Genomic DNA, 13,693 nt, shown 5'->3' with positions numbered 1-13,693 from the left:
CTGCTAGAGCATAACGTCAGGCAGTTCATAATGAAGAGCACAAAAAACCTACAACTGAACATCACTCTATGCACACCAACCTAAACCTGTCCCTGTTTTCTAGGCAAGCCTGCTGCAGTCACATCAGTCTGTTTTCAATTGCCTTTGGCTTAAACCAAGGTACCCATCCCACCATTACTCTTGTTGACTAAGAAAACTCTCACTAACAAACTCCCCTTTATGACAATCAACTTCTTAGTGCTCTCCATCTCTGCTTGAAACTTGCAGTTGTTATTCATCTCTAATGTTTGTTATCATTTCAAGTATTCAGTCACTCACTTCTGTTATTCCTTTCTTCTCAAGTACCAAAATTAACAGAAAACAAAATAATCCTCCTTTCCTGTTTTTACAGTCCGGAGTAAGAAAATTATTAAAAGTGCAGGCAGGTTCTACTTAACAGCCTGGATGATTTTCTTTAAAATTACACAACAACAGAAAAAGGTATAAAAACCAGAACCCCAATCCAACGTTTTCTCTTCAATCCTGTGCAGTTACCTGCCTATGTACTTCAAGTCTAGCAAGCCAGTAAGGGGAGATGTTCAAGAAAAGACTGTATAAGCCACAGTTTGATACTTGATAAATGTTCTTCCAAACTGCTTTCCCTCTCAACAGCATGTTTGACCATGGAAGGAAAAATACCTTTAGTAAAAACATTTGTAACGCAGACAAAATTTTAATGTATGTCTTCAGTGAATTTATCCTCACACATCTTCTAGAAATAAATATATCCCTTCATTGTCTATATTCATCTGGACAAATATCTTTTCAAACTGCTTAAGATACAGAAGACAACTTAGAAAATACTCTCCAGACTTATCTCCTTCCCACTTGTTCATTTTCAACTGAATTTTAAAATGAGGAAGAGTTGCAGCAGTTGACTGAACCACTGTCCCAGAAACCACAGCGACTGCTATAGTGAGACTGATGTAAGGATCAGAAAGTAGCAAGTAAAGCTGGAAGACACAATCAAAACACACCACAATGCCGTAAAGCCCCTCAACCTTATCTATGGAAGGATTAAAGAGAATTCCTTATATAAATTGATACTATCTGATCCTACTGCTGTTTATCACGCCTATCACCTGAGGACAGAATGTATTTTTTTTAGCACCAGAAATGAGAGCTTTTTTCCCTTTGATCTGGTTGACTAATTGGTAACAGAAATTGATTAATGTAGCACAGAACTTAAAAAGGCCCAAAAGATTTGAAAAACAGAAAACAAAATAAGTTTCCACTTCATACTGCAGCTGAAAAGCAACAATGGTACTGAGCTTATGACAATAAATGCTTGAGCTAAATAAAACTCAACAAGAAAAACCTCACACACTTAAGCAGCTAAACATCCTCTTCTAAACACTGCAGATGATGTTCTGGGTCTGTAAGACTTCAGTGTCTTTACTACAAAGAAAAGTTGTTTATCTTAACAGCAGTATGAAGTCAGAGCAACAAGCCTAAAAACAGTAGCTTAAAACTAAGGTAAATACTGTGTTACAGTTGAGAGTAAGGAACAGTTCATTTCACACTGAAGTGAAACATTTCAGAACTGAAAGTGCTGTTGCCCAAATACATGCTGCTGCATTCTCAAGAGAGGCAGACCCAGTCCTTCAGATCTAACATTTAAATGCCAAAGACTACAAAAGCTATTTTTTTTAATTTCTTCTTTTGCCTTTTTTCCTGTTGGTGGTCAAAACAAAATGCAATACCAAATTAAAACTGACTTGCTCCCCCACAGAATGGCACAGATAGTCTCATTTTTCCACACATGAGGAACACAGCAATAGTCTGGCAAAAATCAAGACAAATATCAAACAAGGGCCCCTTGATTATAACACAAAAACCTTCTACTAATGTTCTCTTCTCCACAACGTATGACATAAAGATTCCTACAGTTCACTCTATTGCTCCGTGTGAATGACAACTAAATCTAGTACCAATACTTAAAAGCTTGATAGACAGTACCTTGAAGTGTTGGAAAGTGCTCCTACGATGCTCATACCACTCAGCATATGATGAAAGACTTCTGAAAAACGCCAAAAGATGTCCATGTTCTTCAGTTCTGCAAAAAAAAAAAAAAAATCATAAATCCAAGAGTACTTGTCAGCACCACTTCCAGAGCCTAAAACCTGCATTTGTTTCTTTAAGAACTCGTGATTAATAAGAATTTGAAGCCAGAAATCACCTCCCCCCAAAATAATTACAACAAGAAGAAAAAAAGCTACAGTGCCTATAATGAAAACAAAATAATTGAAGAATGCATTTATTGTGATACAGAGTTTCAAGTGCTCAGAAAGGTAATGAGCAGTAAAGTTAGTCTTAAATGTGTAAGGTGTTAATGGGACAAAGTAGTTGCCTGTAAAATCTCAGTTAGACTTTACCCTTTTCCATGTAACACTCTGGCTCTCCAAATAAATTTCAGTACAACTTTTACCTGCAAAACTGGTAAGATTTACAAAATTGCATCACTAAGCCTTGAATGTTCTTAAGATCTTTGTTTTGCACTGATGAATCTTTACCTGACACATTACCTGCCTCTATCCACACAACGTTCAGCCTTTCAACCTTGAAACTTCAGGAAACGAAGCCTGATCATTAGATCATACATGGCACCTAAATCGAAACATCTGATCTACAGCTAGATCTTGCTATATCTGCTCTCTCAACAACTAGAGAGAGTAGGGCAGGAAAGGGGAGAGATGGTGCTGAATCTGTAACTGAGAAGTGGACAGATCTCAAGTGTCAAACCCACTATAGACAGAAATTAACAATCCTGGATGGAGCTAAGATGATTCTTGAAGAACACTCCTCAGTATTTCTGCAGTCTGAGGCTTCCTCGTGATTTAGCAGTTAAGCTGTGCTTAGGTACATGATGGCTTCATTCATCCAAGTGATCCTACACCTGCACTAGTAGCAAAGACCTCAGCTGGCTTTGTACTTGGCCAGTATGGATTTGGTGAAAATAAAGAAAAATTCCTATAGTTTTGGCTTAGCCAGTTTCAGCAGAATTCAACAGCGTGGAGTGAAAATATTCATGTACGCTGTTTCCATGCTTAGTATAATAAGATATTTTCCATTTCTACTGTCAGTAGCTAGCAAAGGTAAAAATACACAATTGTCAACCAAACCCAAGAGATAATAATTCCTAGACTTGAGTGCTAAAGCCAAACCAAAAATAGACAGATTTTACACTTAGAACATAAGGAAGTTTATTTCCTACACATAATTGTTTCACACAAACAAAAGTGAAGTCATTTAAGCTTCAATACAAATTCAAAATAAAACATTCACAGTATCTAAAGAATCAAACAGAAGCCTCCCTTATGAGGAAAGGCTGAGGGAGCTGGCTCTGTTTAGCTTGGAGGAGACTGAGGGCTGACCTCATAATGTTCATAAATGTGCAAAAGGTGTCAGGAGGACACAGCCAGGCTCCTCTCGGTGATGTCTAATGACAGGACAAGGGACAATGAGTGCAAGACAGAGCACAGAAGGTTCCATATGAACATAAGGAAAAACCTTTTCATTGTGAGGGTGACAGAGCCCTGGAACAGGCTGCCCAGACAGGTTGTGGAGCCTCCTCTTAAGACATTCAAAACCAGCCTGAACGCATTCCTGTGTGACCTACTCTAGGTGGTCCTGCTCTGACAGGGAGGTTGGAGAAGATGACTTTTGGAGGTCACTTTCAATACCTAACATTCTGTTGTTCCACTCCAAAGAAACAACAAATGTTTCAAAAATTAAATAACTGCTGAAGCAATTTTCAAAGCTGCCTACACTGCAGGAAGTACAGACTCAAAGAACATGACCAATGTATTGCCCATTCTTGTAAATAGAGAAAGACACAAGCTGCTTTTAAAGTAAAAGCTGCTCTATATGCACAGAGACGATTCCTATTCATGAGTAGGATAGCAAAACATCAAACTTACACTGACAAATAACACGCTGCACTGACAGAGAGAGATACCACTGCTATGGTTCATCAGTCTACAAGGCAGTAATGATTTTGTATGTAAGAGGAATTGCAGTACAACTACTGGGCCTGATACATTGCTTTATGTCACAAAATGTGATTGACAAAAGAAATTTGATAGCTAAAATGATTAGTATTCTTCTCTGCTTAAGTGACTGGCTATAAAGTTGCTTACTTTCATTATACATTTACTTGTTTGTCCTCCTAGTAGTACTGTGCTACTCTGTATGTCAACTATGATGCACATAAACAAAACATGTTTAATAGAAGCACAATGTTATGTCAGCTCTGAGACAGCTCAGATAGGCAGGTGACAACAGAAGAAAGGAAACCAAGGTCCTGGAAATCAACAACATGCAGAAATCTGCCTTAGAATAATTAGGACTGGAAGCATTCAAATTAAAAGATATATTCAGTTCAGACAGAAGCGGAGAGTTCGTAGAAATCAGGAACTAAACAGACCTTGCCCTCTTCACTGTTAACAGCTATAGAAGCATACAAAGCCTCTGAGTTCTAACCAAACAAGGAAATTGAACAGCCGCTGTTAGAAGGGATAACTATTAAAAACAGGTTAAAGAAAACAGGTGAGGAGCTGTCTGGGAGGTGGGAAGAAGAGTTTGTCTTTGCAAGGATTCTTTAAAAAAAAGCAAAACACACAAAAAGAAAACAAACAAACAAACTATTATTCCTCAAACATCTAGCAATGTACAGATCAGGACAGAGAAGGGGAAGGAGATAATAAGGTGACAGAAACTGCCAAGCAGCCAACTATCCATCCAGTGTTGCTGGGGGAGGGAGAAAAAGACCATACACTCATAATGGGTGTATAGTTTTTAGTAAAGAAATGTGGCAAGAACACAAAAAAAGTAAAATTCCACAAAAGCTAATATCAGAATATCTGAAACAACATGCTACTTTAATTACAAGGGTGGACAGCTTCATGTCATTGTTGATATGAATCCACAGTCAAATCAAACAGACTATTAGCTCTTGTCAAGCATATCTGGCAAGCCCAGCCTTGAAAACACAAAGTTGACCTTCAATTACTAAACCAGGATTTCACAAGCTTACAAAACCTGACTGAGAAAGATAACTGGGTTAATGTCAGGAATTCTTCAGCAAGCTATAGGAGATCTAAGTTCTACATGTAATTTTTATTTTTAATAGCCTTTCCATGTCAGATTAGCTATTCTTTTTAGATTTTCAGGACAGCTGAGAAGAGACATTCAAAGCCATAAACAGAATGGTTGCAAATGTGTACCAGCAAGTCACTCCAATCATTCAAGGGATAAATGTGCCTGAGATCCAGCTCTATTTAATATGGAGGAATGGCAAGCTTTAATGTGTTAAACACAAACTGTGAAAAATATATTGAGTTCATTCAGATACTGAAAATGTAAAAGAAAAACCAACCAAGTTTTATCCTAGCTTGGAAAGAACAGCATCATTAAGAGGAAGTTACCACAGTAGTCACAGCTGCCAACAAAATCAGGCCAAGATATAAAAAAAAAAGTTGGCAGCACATGCTAAACTGAGTCTCTGGAATGACTTAGACACACAGAGGTTTACAATAGCTGACTAGCTTTGTGTTCTAGACAGCTTTTTTAACCATAACTCATAAGTGTACATGTAAAAATCTACACATCCTATAGTAAAAATCAAGATGTAGTATTGCCTGCCCACTTCCCACCATCTAGTGAATAGGATTCTACACCTACCACAGTATGCTTTCTAAATCTGTGTACACAGAAGTGGGCAACACAAAACTGTGCTACAAAGCTACATACTTCAAATTCTTCTTAAAAAACTTGGCAATTTTGATGTTTATCCACTTTTATGCAACTCAAAAAAAGATACAAACCTTATAACCTTGTCTTAGCATTTTATCTTTGTTTGTTTGTACTTCCTTTTTCCTCTCAGATTCAACATTAAGAGGTAACGCAGATGGAAAAATTTTAAGGCTAGATCACCAAACAGAGAGAGACAGTCTTGGCTAACGAGTTCAAAGTATCACTTTCAAATCTAGAATATAGTCTGTGAACTATACCTGAATATATACTTCTCTCTTGTACAGATACAGTGCTGGCTAAATTTGAAATAGAAAACCCAGATTTAATATTTAGAGAGGGGATAAATCTATGTTGGCATGAAAAAACATATAATATATAGGCTGTTTTTTATTGGCAACAGAGAAAGATTGCCTAAGAGCACCATTTCAAGTAACTGCCTCAGCACTTCAACTACTCATAAATGTAATTCCTAACTAGCCCAAGTTAACCTCATTTCTAATACTGAAATCAACTGCAACAAGCATTAAAATACCAATTAATATTGGTATGAAAAAATGTTAACATGCACTTATTTGGTACCTTGTTATGCCTTTTTTTAAAAAGAAGTTAGCATTACAAAATGCTGAAAAACTAAAAAGGGAGGGAGAAATAGCAATCAGATTTGAAGAATGTCTGGAAAACTGAAGAATAAACAGCTAGTTGGGAAAAGCCTGATATTGGACATGAAGAGGACTGAGGAACAAAGCCATAAGGGAAGATTACATAACCAGATTAAAGCAATCTAACAGTGGGTTGCTGCCAAAACAGATATTGTCAGTATCAACCCCATTCTGGCCACATATTTACTGCTTTAGACCAGCAAAAATACTGTGACATTGCAGGACAATTCAAATAGACAAACTGAAATTTGAAGAGGTTGGGAGAGAGGGGAGGGAAGGTTGGCTTCCCATTCCCATTTAGTCTTTCAAAAAAATAACTATGCTGATCTTGCTTACCATGTGCCTTTAAGAGTTTCTAGACTGATGCTAGGACAACAGATAAGACACAGAAATGCAGGCTAAGAAGAATGGACTTCTTGCTTTATTGACAGCAACGACTTAAATCTTCTTGTATCATTCATGAAAACTTGTTTTCACTTACGAATACTGGTGTAATGTGGAAAAGAAGTAGTGCAGTAAAGAGACAGGGACAAGACAGCAGTGCTCAAGCCAGGATGAAATAAAGTCTGCCACTACTTCAACACATTCCTTTCCAGTATGACTATTAAGTTCCAAGACACTTCTGCTGTCAGAAAATACTCATGAGAAAAACAGGGTAATTTCCTCTTCTAAATCCTCCTTCTTGAGAGAAGTCAATTACTATTCTTAGTTATGCCACTAACTTCAGGAGATTTATGTGGAAATTCCAAAGCCTCTAAATGAAAAATTCAGTTTTCACTGCAGACTAATGAAACCTAGGATAACTCAAGAGACACCTTTATTTTCACTCATCCATTTGCCTTTTCCCTCTCTCCCCAAGAATAAAACATAATATTAACCAGAAGAAATAACTTAAAGAATGGAATTAATTTCAAGTCAGATTTGTTCTCAGAATAGTGTTAGCGGACATCACAATGGGATGCTGCAGACATAAAATTTGATCATTATTCATCCTATGCACCATGAGAAGTTGACATCCTCCAGAAAATAACCAAAATGTAGCATTCAGTCATATGCTTAGATTTGTATGCACATTTTAAGCTGTTCCACACATGCATAATCTCAGGCTTTTAAACTATACTGTATTGTTTTTAAAGCATCATTGAAAGAAATCCTGATGCAAAGAAGAGAAATGATATGGTGAGCAGAAAACTGGAAACAGGCAAGAACTGGAGATGGACTATTAACTATTACTTATCCATGCTGCACATCTGCAACTCGCCTACGCATATGAGTAACAGGTAACATACAGATTATAGGAAGTCAAACACAACAGCTGACATTACCTTGCTACATATTTCTCTGATCCAGTTTCAAACAAGTAAAACTCTTTCTCTTTAACATGCACCTATAACAGTCCTTTCAGGCCTTAGACACATTTCATCTTCTCTCCAAAAGGATACAGAAAAGTGATGGAAAGTGTTTAGGTTGAGCTAACAGTACATTGCCAAACAAAGAAAGTGACTGCCTGCAACTTACCTGAAAACTCACTGTTGGATCTATGATCAGATACTCCATACAACATCCCTTAAATAAGAAAGCTTACCTTGACACAAACTTGCTCACATTTGAATCTTCTCCAGATTCCATTATAATGCTGAGATCAGTGATAACAGTGGATACCTTCTCTTCGTCCTAGATTGGAGAAACAACAACATTTCAGAAATTACTCTAACAAAGAAGAAAAGAAAGTATCTGTTTGCACACAAAATAGACAACAATATAGACAAATACACTAGAATGTTTGATATTCTCTTTCATTTCCACAATACCAGTATTATCCACACAACACGGCTTCTGGAATAACAGAGACCTTGTCAACATGGAGAATGGGTGTGCATAAAGGAACACTTATAAGAGGTTGATCTACTTCCTCTCATCTCACTTCCACAGAAGAGAATGAGAACATTCTTCACCTTCTCTAACACAACCCCAAGCTGCCACATATGTACCCGGAAACTTAAATTTAAGTCTCATCTGAAAACCATAATAATGCTCCTCGAAGTTTAAAAAATATAAATAGATTACTCTTTGGTTTATTTTTTTATTTTAAAGCCTAGAGTTTTGCCTCAAATTCTTGCCCCTTGTTACAATATTTGTTACTCAGGGATATGTGCATAAATATATTATTTATCATCATTTAATAAAGATGAAACTTTTCCAAATTAAAATAACCAAGAACCTACTACAAAAAGAAATTTCATAAAATAGAAAAGAAGCCACAAAATAATTTAGTTTTTTTTCCTATGCATTCTTGAACACACCAGAGTAAGCTAGATAGCAGTGAATGAAAAAGCTTAAAATCCTGGCTTGAACACTTGCTTTCCTTCATACTGGAGACTTAGCACCTTGTTTTCCTTATACCCAGTCACTACAAGCAAATGGGAACTTCCGGAGAGAGGAAACTAAACACAAGCTGGAGTCAAATGCAAACATGTGTCACAGCAATCCCTAGTGTTGCCATCACTAAAGATGGAAAAAACAATCCAAGACACTACTGAGCGTAGCGGATTGAGTCAGTAACATCAGGAAAAACATTTTAAGTCTAAAGCAAAAGGTTCAACCTGTGTTTGGGGCTGTAGAGAAGCTGCTAATAGTCACAAGCTAATAAGTTACTTTCTAAAGAGACTGATTTTTCAATAAAGTGGTTTACTAAAATGTACCAAGGCATTACTGTAGGGCCAAACAAAGATATTAAAGGAAGGTTCTTGAAGAGAAAGCAACTCTCATTTGAATAACTGCTCTCTCAAAAGGTTCAGACTAGTTTCAGCAGACTGTTGATCTAGTTCTACATGTCTTCTAATACAGCAAGAGAAGAAAATTAATCAAGTAATGCTTTTGCATTAATCTGTTTGCTTCATTCACATTTTACTTTTGCCAGCATTCACCTATGCACACTGATGAACAGACAGGAGATTCTTGGCTACACTGGTAACTGGCAAAACACCAGTCAGCTTGGTAATATCAACTGTATGCTGGTCTGACCCTGCAGCAACACTGAAGAAATCAGCTAAAGATGCAGATTGTCTGGCAGTGACAGCACTACAGTGATACAGCCATACTTCCAACCCTTCAGAGAGGGACTGAGGTCACATCTGCTGACCCTACTTTGTGTAAGTGTATCTCGGAATACAGCTTGGAACATGAAAGACATTTACCAATTTAAGATCAAATCAGAGGTAACTGCAACAATTTGTTTCTGTGTGGTAACAGGTTTAAGGTCCTAAGGAGCTGAGTTAACTGTATTGCAATTAACTACTGGACTAAAGAGCTGAAGTTACATTTTTTCCAACCAAAATCATTTATCTTCCCCTGCATACCAATGTATCTGTTACCTACCAAGCATTTCCCAGAACCAGCTACTGTCTTTACTCCCTCAAGGTGCTTGAAGCTAGTTGTAATTTCACACTATCGTGCCCATGCTGACCTCAAGACAGGGTTGTTTTGTTTTTTGTTTTTTTTTTAATACAGCCATTCATCTTATATCTTAAAAAACACATTGAAGATGTAAAAACATTCAAGTCAAGTAAGCAAAACTACAAGTGGGCAGATTCTGAGTGGATGTTAGGAAGTTCATCATGACAGTGGTGAGACACTGGAACAGGTTACCCAGGAAGACAGCGGAACTCCCATCCTTGAATGTAGGCCAGACTCTATGTGGCTCTGAGCAGCCTGATCTAGTGGAGGGTGTCCCTGCCCATGGCAGGGAGGTTGGAACTAGATGATCCTTGAGGTCCCTTCCAACCCTGACAACTCTGATTCTGAGAAATTCTACCATTTAATAAGAAACACAGATGATAAAGTTACAAGTGCCATCCACTGCTAGAAAAATTAACAAATACAAAAAAATTAACTCAAAATTATTTTTTCCAGCATCAGGGTGTGGGAGGTGTTTTGGTTGTTTTTTCTTTATTTGCTTGTGAGGTTTTTGTTTGTTTTTCTGTGTGCTTTTTTGTTTGGTTGGGTTGTTGTTGGGTTTTGTTTATTTGTTTTTTACACTTCGTATTCCACAGAGCACACAGCAACACTGAGTAGGGAACGTTTCAGGCACTAAGAAGACAAGTGGTGCCATCTCGTGGTGAAAATAGACTGAAGCACCACCCATGTAGGTACGAACAACCTAACGTGCCTGCTTGTCATCTTAGCTCCGTTGACACTAAAAGAAGTCCTCATTCCGCAGGCGTACATAGAGACAAATATTAATCTAATCAAGTCACAGAATTAAGCAGGCTAATCCCATGCTCAAAGCTAAATGCAGTTCTACCAAAGCAAATGGTAAAACGGCATCACTAGGATCACAAGTTTCAACTCACACATGGACTAAGGTTTCAGAATAACCCGATACTGCTGAGCTCCTGCAGTTTCAAGTTATGCAATCCACATTTGACTGTCCAAACATTCATTTCAGGTCCAATAACATTCAACTTAAATAAATACCTTTGAAGCTGAGCTGAAAATCAAGTTGTCTTGAGAAGAATGTCAAAATTATCACAAATTGAGGTATATTGTTAGCAATTGGAGTAGCAGTTTTCCATTGCTATTGTTTGGAATTCTATACTGAGAATAAATTCTTATGCTAAAGTTACCTTGCCCAAAATCTGTAATCCTTCGTGTAACTTCTGAACAGTTCCCCCACATAATGGCAGTCACAGTAGCCAAAGAAATAGAAATATGACCAAAGCAAAATAAAACACCCACAAAAAGCAATGGTTTGAGTTTGTAGCAGTATTAGCTTTTCCCCAGTTTCCTCAAGGGAGGTACAATTCTGAATTTTCTAGTCTCCAGAACAAGATATCTGACAAGAGAACATGTGGTGGGGCAGATTTGAGACAGCTGTGGGATGAATACCATACTGGGTCAGGATGAGGCCCCAGCAGGTACTTGGCAGTCAGTGGAAATTTAGCACTGTTCAAGGCTTTCCTTGGGTGTTAGTCTGCAAGAGCATCCTATAAGGTGCATGTTTTGGAAAAAAAGGATGATGTGGACTTGGGAGTATTAGGTTTACACTTGGACTTGACCCTTAAAGGTCTTTTCCAACCTAAATGACTCTATGACAAATATTTTCTGACTATTGAACCTGACCTTCACAACTATTTTGGACACACATGGAATTTAAAAGTTGGATCCAGATGTTACAGAATGAAAACCACCCATTGAGGCTTAGATTAAGGAGACTAAGACAATCAAAACAGTCAAAGGTTTCAGTTGGGAAAGGAAGCATTGACATGGGCCCACGTCACCCATTTCAAGTTTTATTTGGTTGTTGTTTCTCTTTAAAAACATACACTGATTCTTACCTTTATTTCAAGAAGCTGGAATTCCAGTTGAAAAGACAGGGAGTGGCATTTCCCTGATACTCTGTGCTTCTGCACTGTTCTGTTTCTATCTGTTATAAAATAAACACTTGATTATAATTCTGTTCAACAAAGTATCAACTAATTCCATTCATCATATGGTTAAGTTACACATTAGGATCAAGAAAAAAAAACAAAACCAAACCAACCCACAACACACTTTACAGCAACCTCTCCCTTTCACACTCTGCAAAACACTGTATTTAGTCAGAAATTATATTGTCAAAAAAGAAGATTCTATTGTATCTACTACTGTTGAAAGTAAAATTTCAGCATGCATTTGCAAATTAAATGAACTGAAACACTGTGCTCAACACCAGCAAAAGGAACAAAAATGCTTACTTCTTTCTACTGTTCTCTTGGAATGACTTGTGAACTGAATACAGGTAAATTTCATCAAAAAGCCAAGATCTGCTTCCAAATTTTCCAGTTGAGCTTTCAGGTCTGACTGAAATTCGTGTCCCTTCGACTCTCTCTGAAATTCGCTTTGAAATGCTTTTCTACGATTGAAAAAGAAACAAGGGCAAAGGACTGAGACATAAGAACATGTTTTGACACACCAGTAAAGTGAGATCATTAAATAAAAGGCATCAATAATGTGGTCTAATAATTGACAGACCAAGAGGAGTTTTCAATGAGTAAAATTTCAGCTGGATCATATTACTAGGAAACATGAACTATTCTGACTTACATAAATACTTCATGTTCACTGCCAAGATGAAACAGCCTTTATCATAAATCTCGAGATGCAAGTATCCATTTCAAGGAACATAAACCAAAAGTGAACTATGATGCTTTTACTCATATAAATGGTTTATTTTACCTATGGAGAGTATATTTACTATAGAATACCAGTTAAACAATGGAAATAAATAGCCCTGACATGGCACTTCTTTAATGTGTAACTCATCCTACCTGTACATGGCTCCAAACCCCATCTTTTGAGGTTTTTTTTTGTTGTTTGTTTGGGTTTTTTTTTACTAAACATGCACTGAGCTGTTCCATTGTGCAGAAGAGCATGAACTTAGCAGTAAACAACATTGCAGGACCCACAGAGTAACATACCTGATGTCATGTTCTGACCACTGTGACTGCCTTTCAAAAAAAAAAGAAACAAAACACTGAAAACTAACAAACAGTAAAAAAGGAGATCAGTTTAATATCTTGTCATATAGACAGCAGGTCCTAAACAAGACCAGCATGAAAAATAGGATATGGAAAGTCCTAAGAGCGGCAAAAGCCTACCCTACACAATTCTGACAAGGAATCAGTACAAATCCAACATGTGAAAAGACATACATTGCCGTTAATATCTCCTCCTCTGAATAAAAGGTGGATTCTTGCTGGAGATCTTTGTACTGTTCAGCCAGTAGTTTAATTTCTTCTTCCAGTGACTTGATTTCATCTTCATACACTTGACAAGTGCCGATATCCATATCTTCAAATCAGCACTACTGGATAAAACAAAACAAGGGTACTTCTTAGGCCACAAAAAAATACATCTCTTTTCAAAACAAATTGTTTTTATCAAAAAAATTAATTTCAGAAATACAAATGTAACATCAGGCAAATATATCTCCTACCTTTCTAAATGCAACAGCCCTAGTTTATGACCTTCCAAAACTTAAGAACTGGTATGTACAATTTTTAATATCCCAGGTAGCTTTGACAAGTATAATAAATACCTCAAATAGCTCTAGAATGTCAAACACCTCTTTTTGCAATCTAAATTACTTTTCAACCTTTATGCTCAGCATCCAAATTGGACAGAAATTCTGTCACCAACCGGAAAATGTATTTAGGCTTGCAGCAAAATCCCACGGAAACTGGAGCACTGTTATAAACTCA

The 13,693-nt window shown here is 37.2% G+C and overlaps 1 protein-coding gene across 2 annotated transcripts in view; it reads right to left on the bottom strand.

Moving 5' to 3' along the window:
* Positions 1 to 13,296, bottom strand: part of CENPP (centromere protein P) — a 135,112-nt gene extending 121,816 nt beyond the window's left edge. The window contains exons 1-6 of one of the 2 annotated variants that reach the window (XM_064156388.1): positions 13,145 to 13,296; positions 12,188 to 12,345; positions 11,789 to 11,877; positions 8,038 to 8,126; positions 1,999 to 2,095; positions 209 to 992 (exon numbers count right to left, since the gene is read on the bottom strand). In XM_064156388.1, coding sequence (XP_064012458.1) covers positions 741 to 992; positions 1,999 to 2,095; positions 8,038 to 8,126; positions 11,789 to 11,877; positions 12,188 to 12,345; positions 13,145 to 13,281 — 822 coding nt within the window. In that variant the 5' untranslated portion in view covers positions 13,282 to 13,296 and the 3' untranslated portion in view covers positions 209 to 740. Of the gene's footprint in view, positions 1 to 208; positions 993 to 1,998; positions 2,096 to 8,037; positions 8,127 to 11,788; positions 11,878 to 12,187; positions 12,346 to 13,144 lie in introns of those variants that run through there. The other variant, XM_064156387.1, reaches the window with a different exon arrangement.
* Positions 13,297 to 13,693: the final 397 nt, after the last annotated feature.

Source organism: Pogoniulus pusillus, chromosome 16 (genome assembly GCF_015220805.1).
Source record: "Pogoniulus pusillus isolate bPogPus1 chromosome 16, bPogPus1.pri, whole genome shotgun sequence".
NCBI classification, from domain to species: Eukaryota; Metazoa; Chordata; class Aves; order Piciformes; family Lybiidae; genus Pogoniulus; species Pogoniulus pusillus.
This window is presented reverse-complemented; position numbering and strand designations above follow the sequence as displayed.